Source organism: Sus scrofa, chromosome 12 (genome assembly GCF_054392235.1).
Source record: "Sus scrofa isolate SSC_HxYL_T2T_F1_AM1 chromosome 12, Sscrofa_HxYL_maternal_Yorkshire_Landrace_v2.0, whole genome shotgun sequence".
Classification (NCBI taxonomy): domain Eukaryota; kingdom Metazoa; phylum Chordata; class Mammalia; order Artiodactyla; family Suidae; genus Sus; species Sus scrofa.
In genome coordinates this window covers 21862501-21875635 of record NC_139394.1, presented here as the reverse complement: position 1 = coordinate 21875635, position 13135 = coordinate 21862501, and the positions used below count along the sequence as shown (strand labels likewise).

General features: G+C 43.5%; 2 protein-coding genes across 2 annotated transcripts in view; one reads left to right on the top strand and one right to left on the bottom strand.

Moving 5' to 3' along the window:
- Nucleotides 1-13135, top strand: part of LOC146398133 (uncharacterized) — a 153327-nt gene that overhangs the window by 44631 nt on the left and 95561 nt on the right. The window contains exons 2-3 of the mRNA XM_084984508.1: nucleotides 10376-10553; nucleotides 12596-13135. The exon at nucleotides 12596-13135 is cut by the window's right edge and continues 2056 nt beyond it. The gene's annotated coding sequence lies outside the window, so the exon portion shown is untranslated. The remainder of the gene's footprint in view (nucleotides 1-10375; nucleotides 10554-12595) is intronic.
- The window catches only part of KRT20 (keratin 20), an 8781-nt gene continuing 2220 nt past the window's right edge, over nucleotides 6575-13135 (bottom strand). The window contains 7 exon segments of the mRNA NM_001444899.1: nucleotides 6575-7465; nucleotides 8132-8169; nucleotides 8866-9086; nucleotides 10030-10155; nucleotides 10343-10504; nucleotides 10838-10994; nucleotides 12626-12708. Of these exon segments, the coding sequence (NP_001431828.1) occupies nucleotides 7368-7465; nucleotides 8132-8169; nucleotides 8866-9086; nucleotides 10030-10155; nucleotides 10343-10504; nucleotides 10838-10994; nucleotides 12626-12708 (885 nt within the window). The 3' untranslated portion in view covers nucleotides 6575-7367.

Sequence of the window (13135 nt, the reverse complement as noted above, 5' to 3'; positions counted from 1 at the left end):
GTGCAGTGTCTGAGGGGCAGGAGGGGTACCTTTTATAGGTCACGGAAGGGGTGTTGCGGTTGAAAAGTTCACTCTCTTCGGTGAAAATCTTCCCCCAACCAAACTTTTTTGACCAGCTCAACAAGAAAATGATTTATGCGTATTGACAATTCATTGGTATGGAAATAATTGAATAATTGCTCCCATGACATATTTGTTATGGGGAAAGAAAATCTGGGTGGAGGATAGATAGGTTGTCATAAATAATTTTTCTTCCCCAAATTCCTCTACTGCTTGTGTGTTCTGTACTGGCTTATGCACACTGGGAAAGCAACAAGTGACTGTTGAATGGATAAACTAATGCATACTTCACTCATATTTCCTGTTTGTTTCCCTTAGAAAACTCGATGTAAACCATCGGGTCATGATCTAGTCTTCTGGCGAAATAAGGTTTCAGAAGCAGTTGTGAAATTGTACTGGTGGAAGGTGGAGAACATATGTCTTTTCCGTATCGATACTGGAATTTGAATTTTCAAGGATTTTATTGTATTTTGTTTTATTTTTTTTTTATTTATTATTTTTTTTGTCTTTTGTTGTTGTTGTTGTTGTTGTTGCTATTTCTTGGGCCGCTCCCGCGGCACATGGAGGTTCCCAGGCTAGGGGTTGAATCGGAGCTGTAGCCACCGGCCTACGCCAGAGGCACAGCAACGCAGGATCCGAGCCACGTCTGCAACCTACACCACAGCTCATGGCAACGCCGGATCGTTAACCCACTGAGCAAGGGCAGGGACCGAACCCGCAACCTCATGGTTCCTAGTTGGATTCGTTAACCACTGCGCCACGACGGGAACTCCTATTTTGTTTTATTTTTAGGGCCGCACCTGTGGCACATGGAAGTTCCTGTGCTAGGGGGTCAAATCGGAGCTGCAGCTGCAGGCCTACACCACAGCCACAGCCACACTGAATCTGAGCCTCATCTGCCATCTACACTGCCCCTTGCTGCAACACCGGATCCTTAACCCACTCACTGAGTGAGGCCAGGGATCAAACCCACATCCTCACGGACACTATGTCAAGTTCGTAGTCCGCTGAGCCACGATGAGAACTCCATAGGGAAGTGTATTTTTAGTTATACTCTCTGTAACCACATCTCCATAGATCTTATAAGCCCTGGTTAAACTTGCACTTCCCACACAGGACCCTGACATTATGGCTGTAAATTATTAGTCACTCACAAGCGACCTCCCCCTAAGACCAAGAGTAACTCTGTTTTCTTGCCATAGAAATGAAACCAGACAGTTCATTGCTTACAGAATCAGAAGGAATGTGCCAGACTCAGAATTGTAACTTAGTGATATGGCATAATATGGGAATATGATAAAATTTTGAACTTGGAACCAACTTTGTGCTTAAATGTATACTTTCCAACTCCGATGCCTATGTGTAAATGTTACGTAATTTTGTTCAATATCCACTCATTTATATTTCTATACATATTGCATATTATCCTAGACTGTAAGCTTCTCAAGTCAGGGCTATATCCACTTCATTCTTTTTTATGCTGAATTTTAGCCTCGTGCTTGGCTAGACTTCATTCCTGCACCCTTGGAGTTATTTCGCGCGAAAGAACTTAATCCTTAATATATGTGCATGTGTCATTTAAAATTCATTTCATGTGAAAATGACTTTGCTCTCATTTACTGGTATGCTTTGACCAAGATGTATTCTGAAGCCAATTATAAATAGGGAGCAATTTCAGAAGTTGAAAAGAGAGAGATTTCTTCTTCAATGGCTTTTTGGGGGTGGGGTGGGGGAGGGAGGGCTAAGTTAAATAATTAAGCCTCCGTTTTAGAGTTTTTAGACGTGAAAGTAACTTTCTTTGACTGCTATAAAAAAAAAAAAAAGGAGGATGGGAATGTATGAAATGGAAAGAAAACTTGTGCTCATTGGCAAAATGGTTACGTAAGTTGAGGCACAGAGAACAGTGGCTGCAACCAGGGTGACCTGTTCAAAAGAATTAAATCTTCCGTTTTCATAGTGTTTAGGGACTATTTAAAATAAGTACTATGATTTACATGGCGTTTGTAAATCTTTAGATTTTTGTTCAGTAAAATGTGTGCTCATCTTCTCATGTCAGATTTGTTGGTTTCCTGGTCTTTGCAGGATTTTCCTTTTGAGTTCTTTCTTTCTCTCTCTCTCTTTTTTTTTCTTTTCCCCTGTAGTTTTTTAGGGCTGCACCCACAGCACATGGAGGTTCCCAGGCTAGGGCTTGAATCAGAGCTGTAGCTGCTGGCCTACACCACAGCCATAGCAATGCAGGATCTGAGCCACGTCTGCCACCTTCACCACAGCTCATGGCAACACTGGATCCTTAACCCACTGAGCGAGGCCAGGGGTGGAACCTGTGTCCTCAGGGATGCTAGTCAGGTTTGTTAACCACTGAGCCATGATGGGAACTCCCTGCGTTCTTTCTCTTAAAGACAGATCTTTTGTGTTGTGCAATTTGCTGATCACTTGGTCTAAAATACCCTTCTTTTTTGCTTGGAATAACCTTTTTTTTAATTTTATTTTTATTTTCCCACTGTACAGCAAGGGGGTCAGGTTATCCTTAGATGTATACATTGCAGTTACAGTTTTTTCCCCCACCCTTTCTTCTGTTGCGACATGAGTATCTAGACATAGTTCTCAATGCTATTCAGCAGGATCTCCTTGTAAATCTATTCTAGGTTGTGTCTGATAAGCCCAAGCTCCCGATCCCTCCCACTCCCTCCCCCTCCCATCAGGCAACCACAAGTCTTCTCCAAGTTCATAATTTTCTTTTCTGAGGAGATGTTCATTTGTGCTGGATATTAGATTCCAGTTATAAGTGATATCATATGGTATTTGTCTTTGTCTTTCTGGCTCATTTCACTCAGTATGAGATTCTCTAGTTCCATCCATGTTGCTGCAAATGGCATGATGTCATCCTTTTTTATGGCTGAGTAGTATTCCATTGTGTATATATACCACATCTTCCGAATCCAGTGATGAGTGAGTAGAAGAATATTGGGTCACTGACATTTTATGCCGTGCTTTTGAGGGAGGCAAGTGTTCCGTGATTAAAGCACTGACACCTTTATGCCGTGTGTTCTGAGATGAGGATGAACAAGGACCCTGGGAGTCACTCTGGAGGAGGATTTCGGGATTTCAGAGCTCGGGGATTCTCAAAGGCAGGGGGGGCTTGTAGGTGGTGAGAGAGAGGAGGAGGAAGAGGAAGCAAGACCCTGATAAGGTGAATTTTGGAAGTGAGTCTAGGAGAGAGAAGGGAAATTAAAAAATTGAAATTAGAAATTCCTGTCTTGGTTCAGCAGAAGTGAATCTGACTAGCATCTATGAGGATGCAGGTTCGATCCCCGGTCTCGCTCAGTGGGTTAAGGATCCGGCAGTGCCATGAGCTGTGGTGTAGCTCACAGGCATGGCTTGGGATTCCGAGTTGCTGTGGCTGTGGTGTAGGCCAGCAGCTGTGGCTACAATTCGACCCTCCGTGTGCCTGGAGTACAGCCCTAAAAAGACAGAAAAAAAGAAAGAAAGAAAGAAAGAAAGGAAGGAAGGAAGGAAGGAAAGAAAGAAAGAAAGAAAGAAAGAAAGGAAGGAAGGAAGGAAGGAAGGAAGGAAGGAAGGAAAGAAAGAAAGAAAGAAAGAAAGAAAGAAAGAAAGAAAGAAAGAAAGAAAGAAATCACTAGCCAATGCCTTAAGTTAGAATTGTTATTTGAGGGTATAATTGGGTACCTGAGACTGCCCCCAAGTGAGTAAGAGTGAGAGCAGAGGGTGCCACTGGTCAAAGTTTAATTTTAATTTAATTTAATTTTAAGAAATTTTATGGCTGCACCCATGGCATGTGGAAGTTCCCAGTCCAGGGACTGAATCCGAGATGCAGCTGTGACCTACACCACAGCAGTTGCAGCAACTTGGGATCCTTTAACCCACTGGGAATTCCAGGTTTTGATTTTATATCATTTCATGTCATTCTTCTTTTTAGATGGCTCTATGTAGAAGTAATTCCCAAAGCCCAAGAAAAATATTTCTGTCCATCTTAGCTTTCCCTACAGAAGTTCTCTGCATTTGAAAGCTCCACTCTGCACTGATGGTTTCATAAAAAGCAATGTAACATCTTTTTTTTTTTTTGCCTTTTCTAGGGCCGCTTCTGCAGCATATGGAGGTTCCCAGGCTAGGGGTCTAATCAGAGCTGTAGCTGCCAGCCTATGCCAGAGCCACAGCAATGCGGGATCCGAGCCGTGTCTGCGACCTACAGCACAGCTCATGGCAATGCCGGATCCTTATCCCACTGAGCAAGGCCAAGGATGGAACCCAAAACCTCATGGTTCCTAGTTGGATTCGTTAACCACTGCGCCACGACGGGAACTCCCAATGTAACAACTTGATGATGATTCTAATGTGTGATAAAGTGATCTATATCTAATGCTCACTAGAATACAATTTATTTATTTATTTATTTATTTATTTATTTTTAGGGCCATTCCTGTGGCATATGGAGGTTCCCAGGCTAGGGGTCCAATTGGAGCTACAGCTGCCGGCCTACACTACAGCCACAGCAACACCAGATCCGAGCCACATCTGCAACCTACACTATAGATCACAGCAATGCTGGATCGTTAACCCACTGAGTGAGGCCAGGGATCGAACCTGAATCTCATGGTTCCTAGTCAGATTTGTTTCCGCTGTGCCACGACGGGAACTCCTAGAATACAATTTGAATATTAAAATAGTTCTCATTTTCCCTCATATATAAAATGGAGATACTATAAGGTCATACCACATTGAAATTGATTTTTTTTTTTTTTTTGGTCTTTTTGCCTTTTCTAGGGCCGCACCCATGGCATATGGAGGTTCCCAGGCTAGGGGTCCAATTGGAGCTATAGCCGCTGGCCTACGCCAGAGCCACAGCAATGCAGGATCTGAGCCAAGTCTGCAACCTACACCACAGCTCAGGGCAACGCTGGATCCTTAACCCACTGAGCAAGGGCAGGGATCGAGCCTGCAACCTCATGGTTCCTAGTTGGATTCGTTAACCACTGAGCCACGACGGGAACTCTGAAATTGCTTTTTTTTTGAAGGTCAAAAATGATCACCTATTGGCAAGTTCGTATGATTCCACCTGATACCCTCATCCTCATGGATAGAAGATATCAATTTAATTGTGAAGATTAAATGAGAAATGCATATAAGATGCTGGCATACTGTTTAGCACATAGTAAATGCCCAATGAATGGTAGATATTACTATTCTTACAGTTTTTTTTTTTTTTTTTTTTGTCTTTTTGTTGTTGTTGTTGTTGTTGCTGCTATTTCTTGGGCCGCTCCCGCGGCATATGGAGGTTCCCAGGCTAGGGGTTGAATCGGAGCTGCAGCCACCGGCCTACACCAGAGCCACAGCAACGCGGGATCCGAGCCGCGTCTGCAACCTACACCACAGCTCACGCAACGCCGGATCATTAACCCACTGAGCAAGGGCAGGGACTGAACCCGCAACCTCATGGTTCCTAGTTGGATTCGTTAACCACTGCGCCATGACGGGAACTCCCAGATATTACTATTCTTAAGTGAATTATTATATTCCGTATAGCAATCACACTCAAAATCCTCTTTGTTTACAAACTTAAATATTAAAATTTAAATCTACGAGTTCCTGTCCTGGGTCAGTGGTTGATGAATCTGACTAGCATCCATGAGGACACAGGTTTGATCCCTGACCTTGCTCAGTGGGTTAAGGATCCGGCATTGCCGTGAGCTGTGGTGTAGGTCACAGATGCGGCTCGGATCTGAAGTTGCACAGCTCTAATTTGACCCCTAGCCTGGGAATCTTCATATGCTGTGGTGTAGCCCTAAAAAGCAAAATAAATAAATAAATCTGAGCTATTCATTTATTAGAATGCAATGATAAGAGGGCAAATTAATTTTTTCCTGTAAACACCTACAGGGCAGTTATTGCTCACTAAAATGCAAACTTAATGGAATTTAGAATTTAGAATGCTCCCTAGAATACAACATGTGACCTTTTGTGTCTGGTTTCTTTCATTTAGCATCGTGTTTTTAAGGTTCATCCATGTGGTGGCATGTATCAGTACTTCATCCCTTTTTCTGGGTTGGCTGCGGGGGGAATTTCCTGGGCCAGGGATCGAACCTGCTCCATAGCAGTGACTCTGGCCGCTGCAGTGACAATGCTGGATTCTTAACCTGCTGTGCCACAAGGGAACTCCCACAGAACTATTCTGTTGTAGGGATACATCACATTTTGTTTATCCGTTCATCAGTTGATGGGCATTTGAGCTGTTTCCACTTGGGGCTATTATGAGTCATGCTGCTACCAACATTTGTATACAAAAGAGCACATGGTGTGATTCCATATGCGTGAAATGTCCAGATTAGGTAAATCCATTAGAGAGAGGAAGTGGATTAGTGGTTGTTAGGGGCTGGGGGTGGGAGGAGAGAATAGGGGCTGACTGCTAATGGAGCTTTTTTTGGGGGGGTGATGAAAATGCTTTAAAGTTAGTGATGATGGTTGCAAAATCTGATGAACACACCAAAGACCACTGAATCGCATACTTTACAAGGACGAATTTTATGGTGCGTGAATTACATTTCATTAGAGCCGTTACTAAAAAAATAGTGAGAAGCATTTCATAACATACATTCACCATGTAAAGAAAGAGAGTGCCCGCCGACCCAATTTATGCGATTTATGCAGTTAAAGGAGAAGCGTTCTGCCTTGCGAAGGGTTTCACTAATTTTGCTTTTAATCGACTCCTATTTCAAGCATAATATATTTCATTCTGATTTCTGCTCAGCACTGATGACTGGAATGGGCTCTCAAATTATTCAGAGCCGAGTTGAGTTTTAAAGGCAGCGGAGACAATGCAAATATGAGTTAAAGCCAGCAAAATTATATCGTGATTGAAAATTCAATGAAATTAACCAAGAAATTAACTCAGGAATCCTGAAACGAGATTTTTGCAATTCAGAAACAGGAGGAATTAGAGAGACATTCATTTGCTCTTTGCATAGACTCCTCTGCTCTGTAAGGTTTAGTGTAATTGAAATGGGCTGTAATTTCCAGGAACATTAGGAATTGATGTTAGGTCATCTATAGCTTGTGGTTAATGCGTTTTGTGATCAAACGGGCAGTAATGATATTTTAAATAGCCCAGTGCTCACTGGATTTCATTTTTGCAGGCAATTTGCAGCTTCTGTGACTAAAACATTTATATTCAATTACAGAGACTGGTAAATGGGCTCCCCCCCCCCAATAACTATGAAGCATTAATGGTGCTTTCTGATGCCGCTTTCTTATATTTCTTCCAAACCTCAGCAGCAGCATCTTCTGACAGCCATTTATATACTTTCTTCCACTTCTTTGACTTCAGATGACACAACCTTGCCGTCCACTACTTCTTGCACAACCGTCTTAATCTTTCTGGTTTTCTTTATATCTGAATTTAGATTTAAATATAAAATGTTAATTCAGACACATGACTCTGCTCATTTATAATCGTCATCTTTAAATTATTATTTTGTATGCATTTCCTTCCTGCAGAGAAAAATCTCGCCCATTCTCTTTCTCAAATCATCTTAACTCCATTTTACAAATAACTGCAGAAAAAGTGCCACTCCTCCCAAATTTACAATTCTCTACTCTCCCACCTTTCAAGAAATTTACAGTACTGAATTAAGTAAAATGCCCTTTTTTTTTTTTTTTTTTGGCCGTGCCCAGGGCATGTAGAAGTTCCCACGCCAAGGACTGAACCTGCGCCACCGCAGTGACCAAGCTGCTGCAGTGACAACGCCAGATCCTTAATCCGCTACACTATTAGAGACCTCCTAAAAAGCACATTTTTTTATCTTATTTTTCCTTCTCAGCATCTCAGGATTCTGTAAAGCATGGGCCAAGAAAATCACTCTGTCTGTCGTAAGGCACATGAGAAGTCTCCCCTTTGGAGGGTTCTTGATGTGAGGTGCTTGATTTTCAGAATCCATTGGGTAATAGCTCTTCACTTGAGAATGATCGCTTTACTTTTCACCAGTGGCAAGAAAAAAGGGGGAAACTACTGAGTGAGAATTCAGTCTTATAGGAACTGTGTGAAGATGGGAACACTTACCTTTCTCCTCCAGGGTGCTTAACTGATACTCTGTAGTTCTGTTTTTGTTAAGAAAAAGAAACAGGCAAAAAGTGTTATTGACATTTTGAAAACGAAACTCTCTTTTGCCTTTTTTGTTTCAAAATAAAGTCTGAGTAGTGTGTGTTGTCCTGCTCTTCCAACCCCCTCCCCCTCACTGTTACAGTACTGGTTGCTTCAAACCTGAGCGCCTTCCTTTTTAATTCTAAATATAAGTAGCTTCAAAACTGGCCTGTATAACATGTACCAGAAGCTTTTGTAATTCAAATGACAGAATTACAATGGGCATTTACATCTTGGGTTCCTCTGTTGCTTTCGTCAGATGTGTTTGATGACAGACAAGTTGTTGCTGCAACACTGATGATTTGCAAACCTAGGCCTGTTTAACTCATGACCTCGAAGTGAGAACTCTAAAAAGTTACAGTGCTTTCAATGATGTCTTAATCGTAAAAATGAATACAATGGGTATCGCTTGCCTAATCCTCCTCTGCCTCAGTCCTATGATATGACCTCAAGTAGGAAGGATGTATTTGGTGCTTGGAGGGTGTGGGTACTTGTTAGTATATTTCTGTTTTGGTGGTGATGGTGGCGGCAGTGGGGTGTGTGTAACTGCTTTTGTGCCAGGGATGGCATTGGCGCTGGGGAATGAATGATGGTGTTTAACGGATGGACATGTATAGCCACTGCCACACACCCCTTGATTCCGAGAGCCTTACTTGTAGTCCTCTCCTTCTAGAAGGCGACGGTAGGTAGCGATTTCCTGCTCAAGCCGGGTCTTTATGTCAAGGAGAATATTATACTCATTGATCTGGTGTTCTGTATCGGTCCGAATCTGCACCAGCTGGTCTTCCAGGGAGTTTATCTGTGTCTGGAGTTTGGCCAGATAGGCACCATAACGAGCTTTGGTTTCCTCCAGCGTATGCTCCAAAGCTGCTTTCTAGGAGCACAAGAAAAAAGTGGACGTTTTTTCGTTGAGGACCTAATGTAAGAAGTGGCTCGATTTTAATTTCTTTTGAGAAGAATTTCTGCAGCTAGTCATTGTGGGCATCCTGCGTATTGCCAGCTTGATCTCCTGCTCTTTCCATCTAGGCTGGGATCACCGGCTCTTGGGCTTTTTTGTTTGTTTGTTTTCAGTTTTGCACTCACTGTCCTCTTACTCTGCTCCAGTGTATTGGTGTTCTCGGTATTTGCGTCCCCTCCCTGTGATTTGGGGCGCCTTTCCTTTTGGAGGATTGGCCTTGCAACTCTGGCTAATGAAATGCAAGTGAAACGGACACATGCCTTTTCTGCAGAGATAGCTTTAAGAGCTGTCATGTGGTCGGGCCACTGCCCTTTGCTTTCTGGCCCAACACTGGCATGCTCCAGGTCGTGCCTACTCCGTCAGACTTAGCCCGGAGTGGAAATATCACGGAGCAAAGCTGTGGAGACCCCGTGATGCATGTAGTGTTGTCGCTGGAAGCCACTGTGATTTGGGGGTTGTTACGATAGCATAATTCATCATGAGCTGACTGAGGTGCTTAGCCTGGAATGTTGTGACCCCTGTCCTCCTATTAAAAATCCGTCTCACCTTTTCGGGTCTACTTTACATGCCACTTTCCCAGTGGCGTCTTCCAGCTGGACTTTTTTCCCTGCAGACCCTGGCAGTGGCTTGCCCTTAGCCTTGACTTCTCTCTGGTTTTTTTTTTTTTTTAATTTTTTATTATTTTTTTATTCATATAAACATTTGTCATTTTTTTTAAATTAGACATCAGTTGTTTGGTCCGTTCTCCTACCTGCTCTGCAAGGGGAGTGGTTATTTCTTCTAGGTCTTTGCATTTTCAGGGTTCCTAATACTTAGGGCCCCACACCGCACTGAGAGTGGAAGGTTAGCTGTGCTTTACCATACTGAGATGGGACTGGAGTTCTATCTCCAGGCTCTGGTAGGTGCGTCTGTGATTCTTTACTTCATCTTTGGCTCCTTTTAACTCTTCCGTGCTCACTGTGACTTCTTGTTGCAGAGTTTCAATCTGAAGTGCCAAAAATGAAAAAAAAAAATAACAGTAAGGAAGAGAAGAAAAAAAAAGAAAGGAAGGAAGGGTGGGGGGTGGGGAGAGGAAGGGAAGAAGGGAGGGAAGGAGGGGGGCGGATGGGCGTTACTTCCTTTTGGAGGACGGCATCTACATATTTGCTTACCCTTTAGGATTATTCTCTTACCTGCAACTGAAACTGTTCTTTGGCCTTCTGAAGGTTCTCCTGGGCCATGGCTTCGTATTTCTGCCTCATCTCACTCATGATGGCGCTGAGGTTCAGGGACGGAGCAGCATCCACCTCTACATTTACGTTATTGCCCAGATGAGCGCGTAGACTCTGCACTTCCTACGAGAGTGAAAGTCCTGCTCAATTAGCGTCTGAAGCACATTCTCAGGTGAGGCTGTGCCCAAGAGACATAGTCAGTCTTCCGGCTTCTTTCATTGGGGATGCGTAATAGGAAAGAACAACTTAGATAGGGCTTACTGTGGTCCAGATACCGCTCTAAGTCATTTAACCCGGACAGCAGCCTTCAGAAAAGGCGTCAGGGCTCCCGTCATTCTCGTCCTCTTCCTCACTGTCACCAGCATCACCAGGTCTTCCTCTTCCCCCTCCTCCCCCTCTTTATTATTATTAGAGCCATGATATTATTTCCAATACCACCTCTGAATCTTTTCTCACCTCCTCATGTTCCTTTTGGAGGAGAGCCAGGTCTTTATTCAGCTCTTCAATCTGAATCTCCAGGTCTGTCTTCGTTAGGGTTAGGTCATCAAAGACATTGTGCAGGCCTTGGAGGTCAGCCTCCACGGCTAGGCGGATCCCCCGCTCAGTCTCATATCTGTGAAGTAATTAGTATGGAGAGGTAATTGAGTCCTTCCGAAGCCATTGTAGAAGAGAATCTCACAGGAGCGAGGTCGACTTTGTATACCACATCACACTGTGTATATCAGTGTCTCCACACAGAGTGTTATGTGGCATAACACGAGATCAAGTTCAGTACATTGTTGTGGCTCCCTTTATACCGTCTGAACATATTCTCGAGAGCCTTGGAATCAGATCATTTGCTTCATAATATAGTCTCTGTGATTTGGAGTGATTGGTTAAAAAAAAGCAACCTGAAATTACTTTTAAAAGTTCCTAAACTCGGAGTTCCCGTCGTGGCACAGTGGTTAACGAATCCGACTAGGAACCATGAGGTTGTGGGTTCGACCCCTGGCCTTGCTCAGTGGGTTAAGGATCCCGTGTTGCTGTGAGCTGTGGTGTGGGTTGCAGATGCGGCTCGGATCCTGTGTTGCTGTGGCTCTGGTGTAGGCCGGTGGCAACAGCTCTGATTCAACCCCTGGCCTGGGAACCTCCATATGCCGCGGGAGCGGCCCTAGAAATAGCAAAAAGACCAAAAAAAAAAAAAAAAAAAAGTTCCTAAACTCTAGATTTTATATATATATATATATATATTTAATCAAAAGATACCTCACTCTAATTACCGTATTAACAAAGTGCTCTCATTATTGGTGTTACATAATGGTTAGTTAGATTTACTTAATGAATACACACCATCAACTTGTTTTTGTTACTTGGTAAACCGATACATACAAAGATCATGCATTCTCTTCTGCAATCACATATTCTCATTTTTATTAAAGTAAACTTTAAAACATGGCAATGCAATGAGATACCCAGAGGCCGAATGGAGTTAATGAGCTTTTACTGCTTTAATTTTCAGCTCTGTTTTGTTTCTTTCTTTTTGATCCCTTGTACCGGTGTTAAAATGTTATCCTTCTTAACCTCAAAAGACTCTTTAGTGCCAATGCCTCCTACAAATTCAGAATGAGGAAGCCCCAGTATAGAAGCAGGTATGAGGAGCAGCTCTGATCACATGTAGTGACTGCGAGAAAGGGAACACAGTTTTCACTGCTTTATTTAACCTAGTTCTTTGGTTGGTCAGACCTTACCGTAAAACACTGGCAAACTAGAAAGCATCAAGAATCATCCCAGAACTTGGATCAAACCCTTGCAGGCACTGGAAGGAACGTGGATGACTCACTTGGAGAATCACCAAGTGTAGATAAATAGCTCTTTTTTGATAATAGAAGTGCACGTAGGCAGAAGGGAAGTTGTAAAGTGCCTTGCTCTTACTCCAAAGGGCAGAATTAAGTTCAGTGGGTGAAGAGGTAGATGCCAGGTTATTAAAAAAGAAGGTTCTGGCAACCAGGGCTGACCAAGTTGAACAGTAGTATTTACTGGAGGTGTTCATTCCGAGGTTGGGCACCAGATGGTAGGACTGTGGGAGAGAGAAGTCCGGTCCTGATGCTGGACTAGACCACATAGCTTCTAACACCCTTAAAACCCCAAGGTCCTGAAACCAATCCGCAGTAGCTCCTTTGGCAGCAATAGTGTGGAAAGTGTGATAAAGGACCACCGAAAGCCTCTCCTTTCCAGGAGGTGTTACCATGGTGTCTGAGAACCTACTTGAGCCGGAAGTCCTCCGCAGCCAGCTTGGCATTATCGATTTGCAGAACACACCGAGCATTTTGCAGCTGAGCGTCTCTAATCTGGAAAACATGCAAGAGAGAACGATATTTTCAACTGGACAAGAGCCTAACGTGATTGAGTTTATCCTCGGCTACCACCCCTCTCATATCAAAGATGATATTCATCTCAAAGGCTTTTCTTTTTTTTTTTTTTTTGTCCTTTGTCTTTTGTTGTTGTTGTTGTTGTTATTGTTGCTATTTCTTGGGCCGCTCCTGCGGCATATGGAGGTTCCCAGGCTAGGGGTTGAATCAGAGCTGTAGCCACCAGCCTACGCCAGAGCCACAGCAACGCGGGATCCGAGCCGCGTCTGCAACTGACACCACAGCTCACGGCAACGCCGGATCGTTAACCCACTGAGCAAGGCCAGGGGTCGAACCCGCAACCTCATGGTTCCTAGTCGGATTCGTTAACCACTGCGCCACGACGGGAACTCCTCAAAGGCTTTTC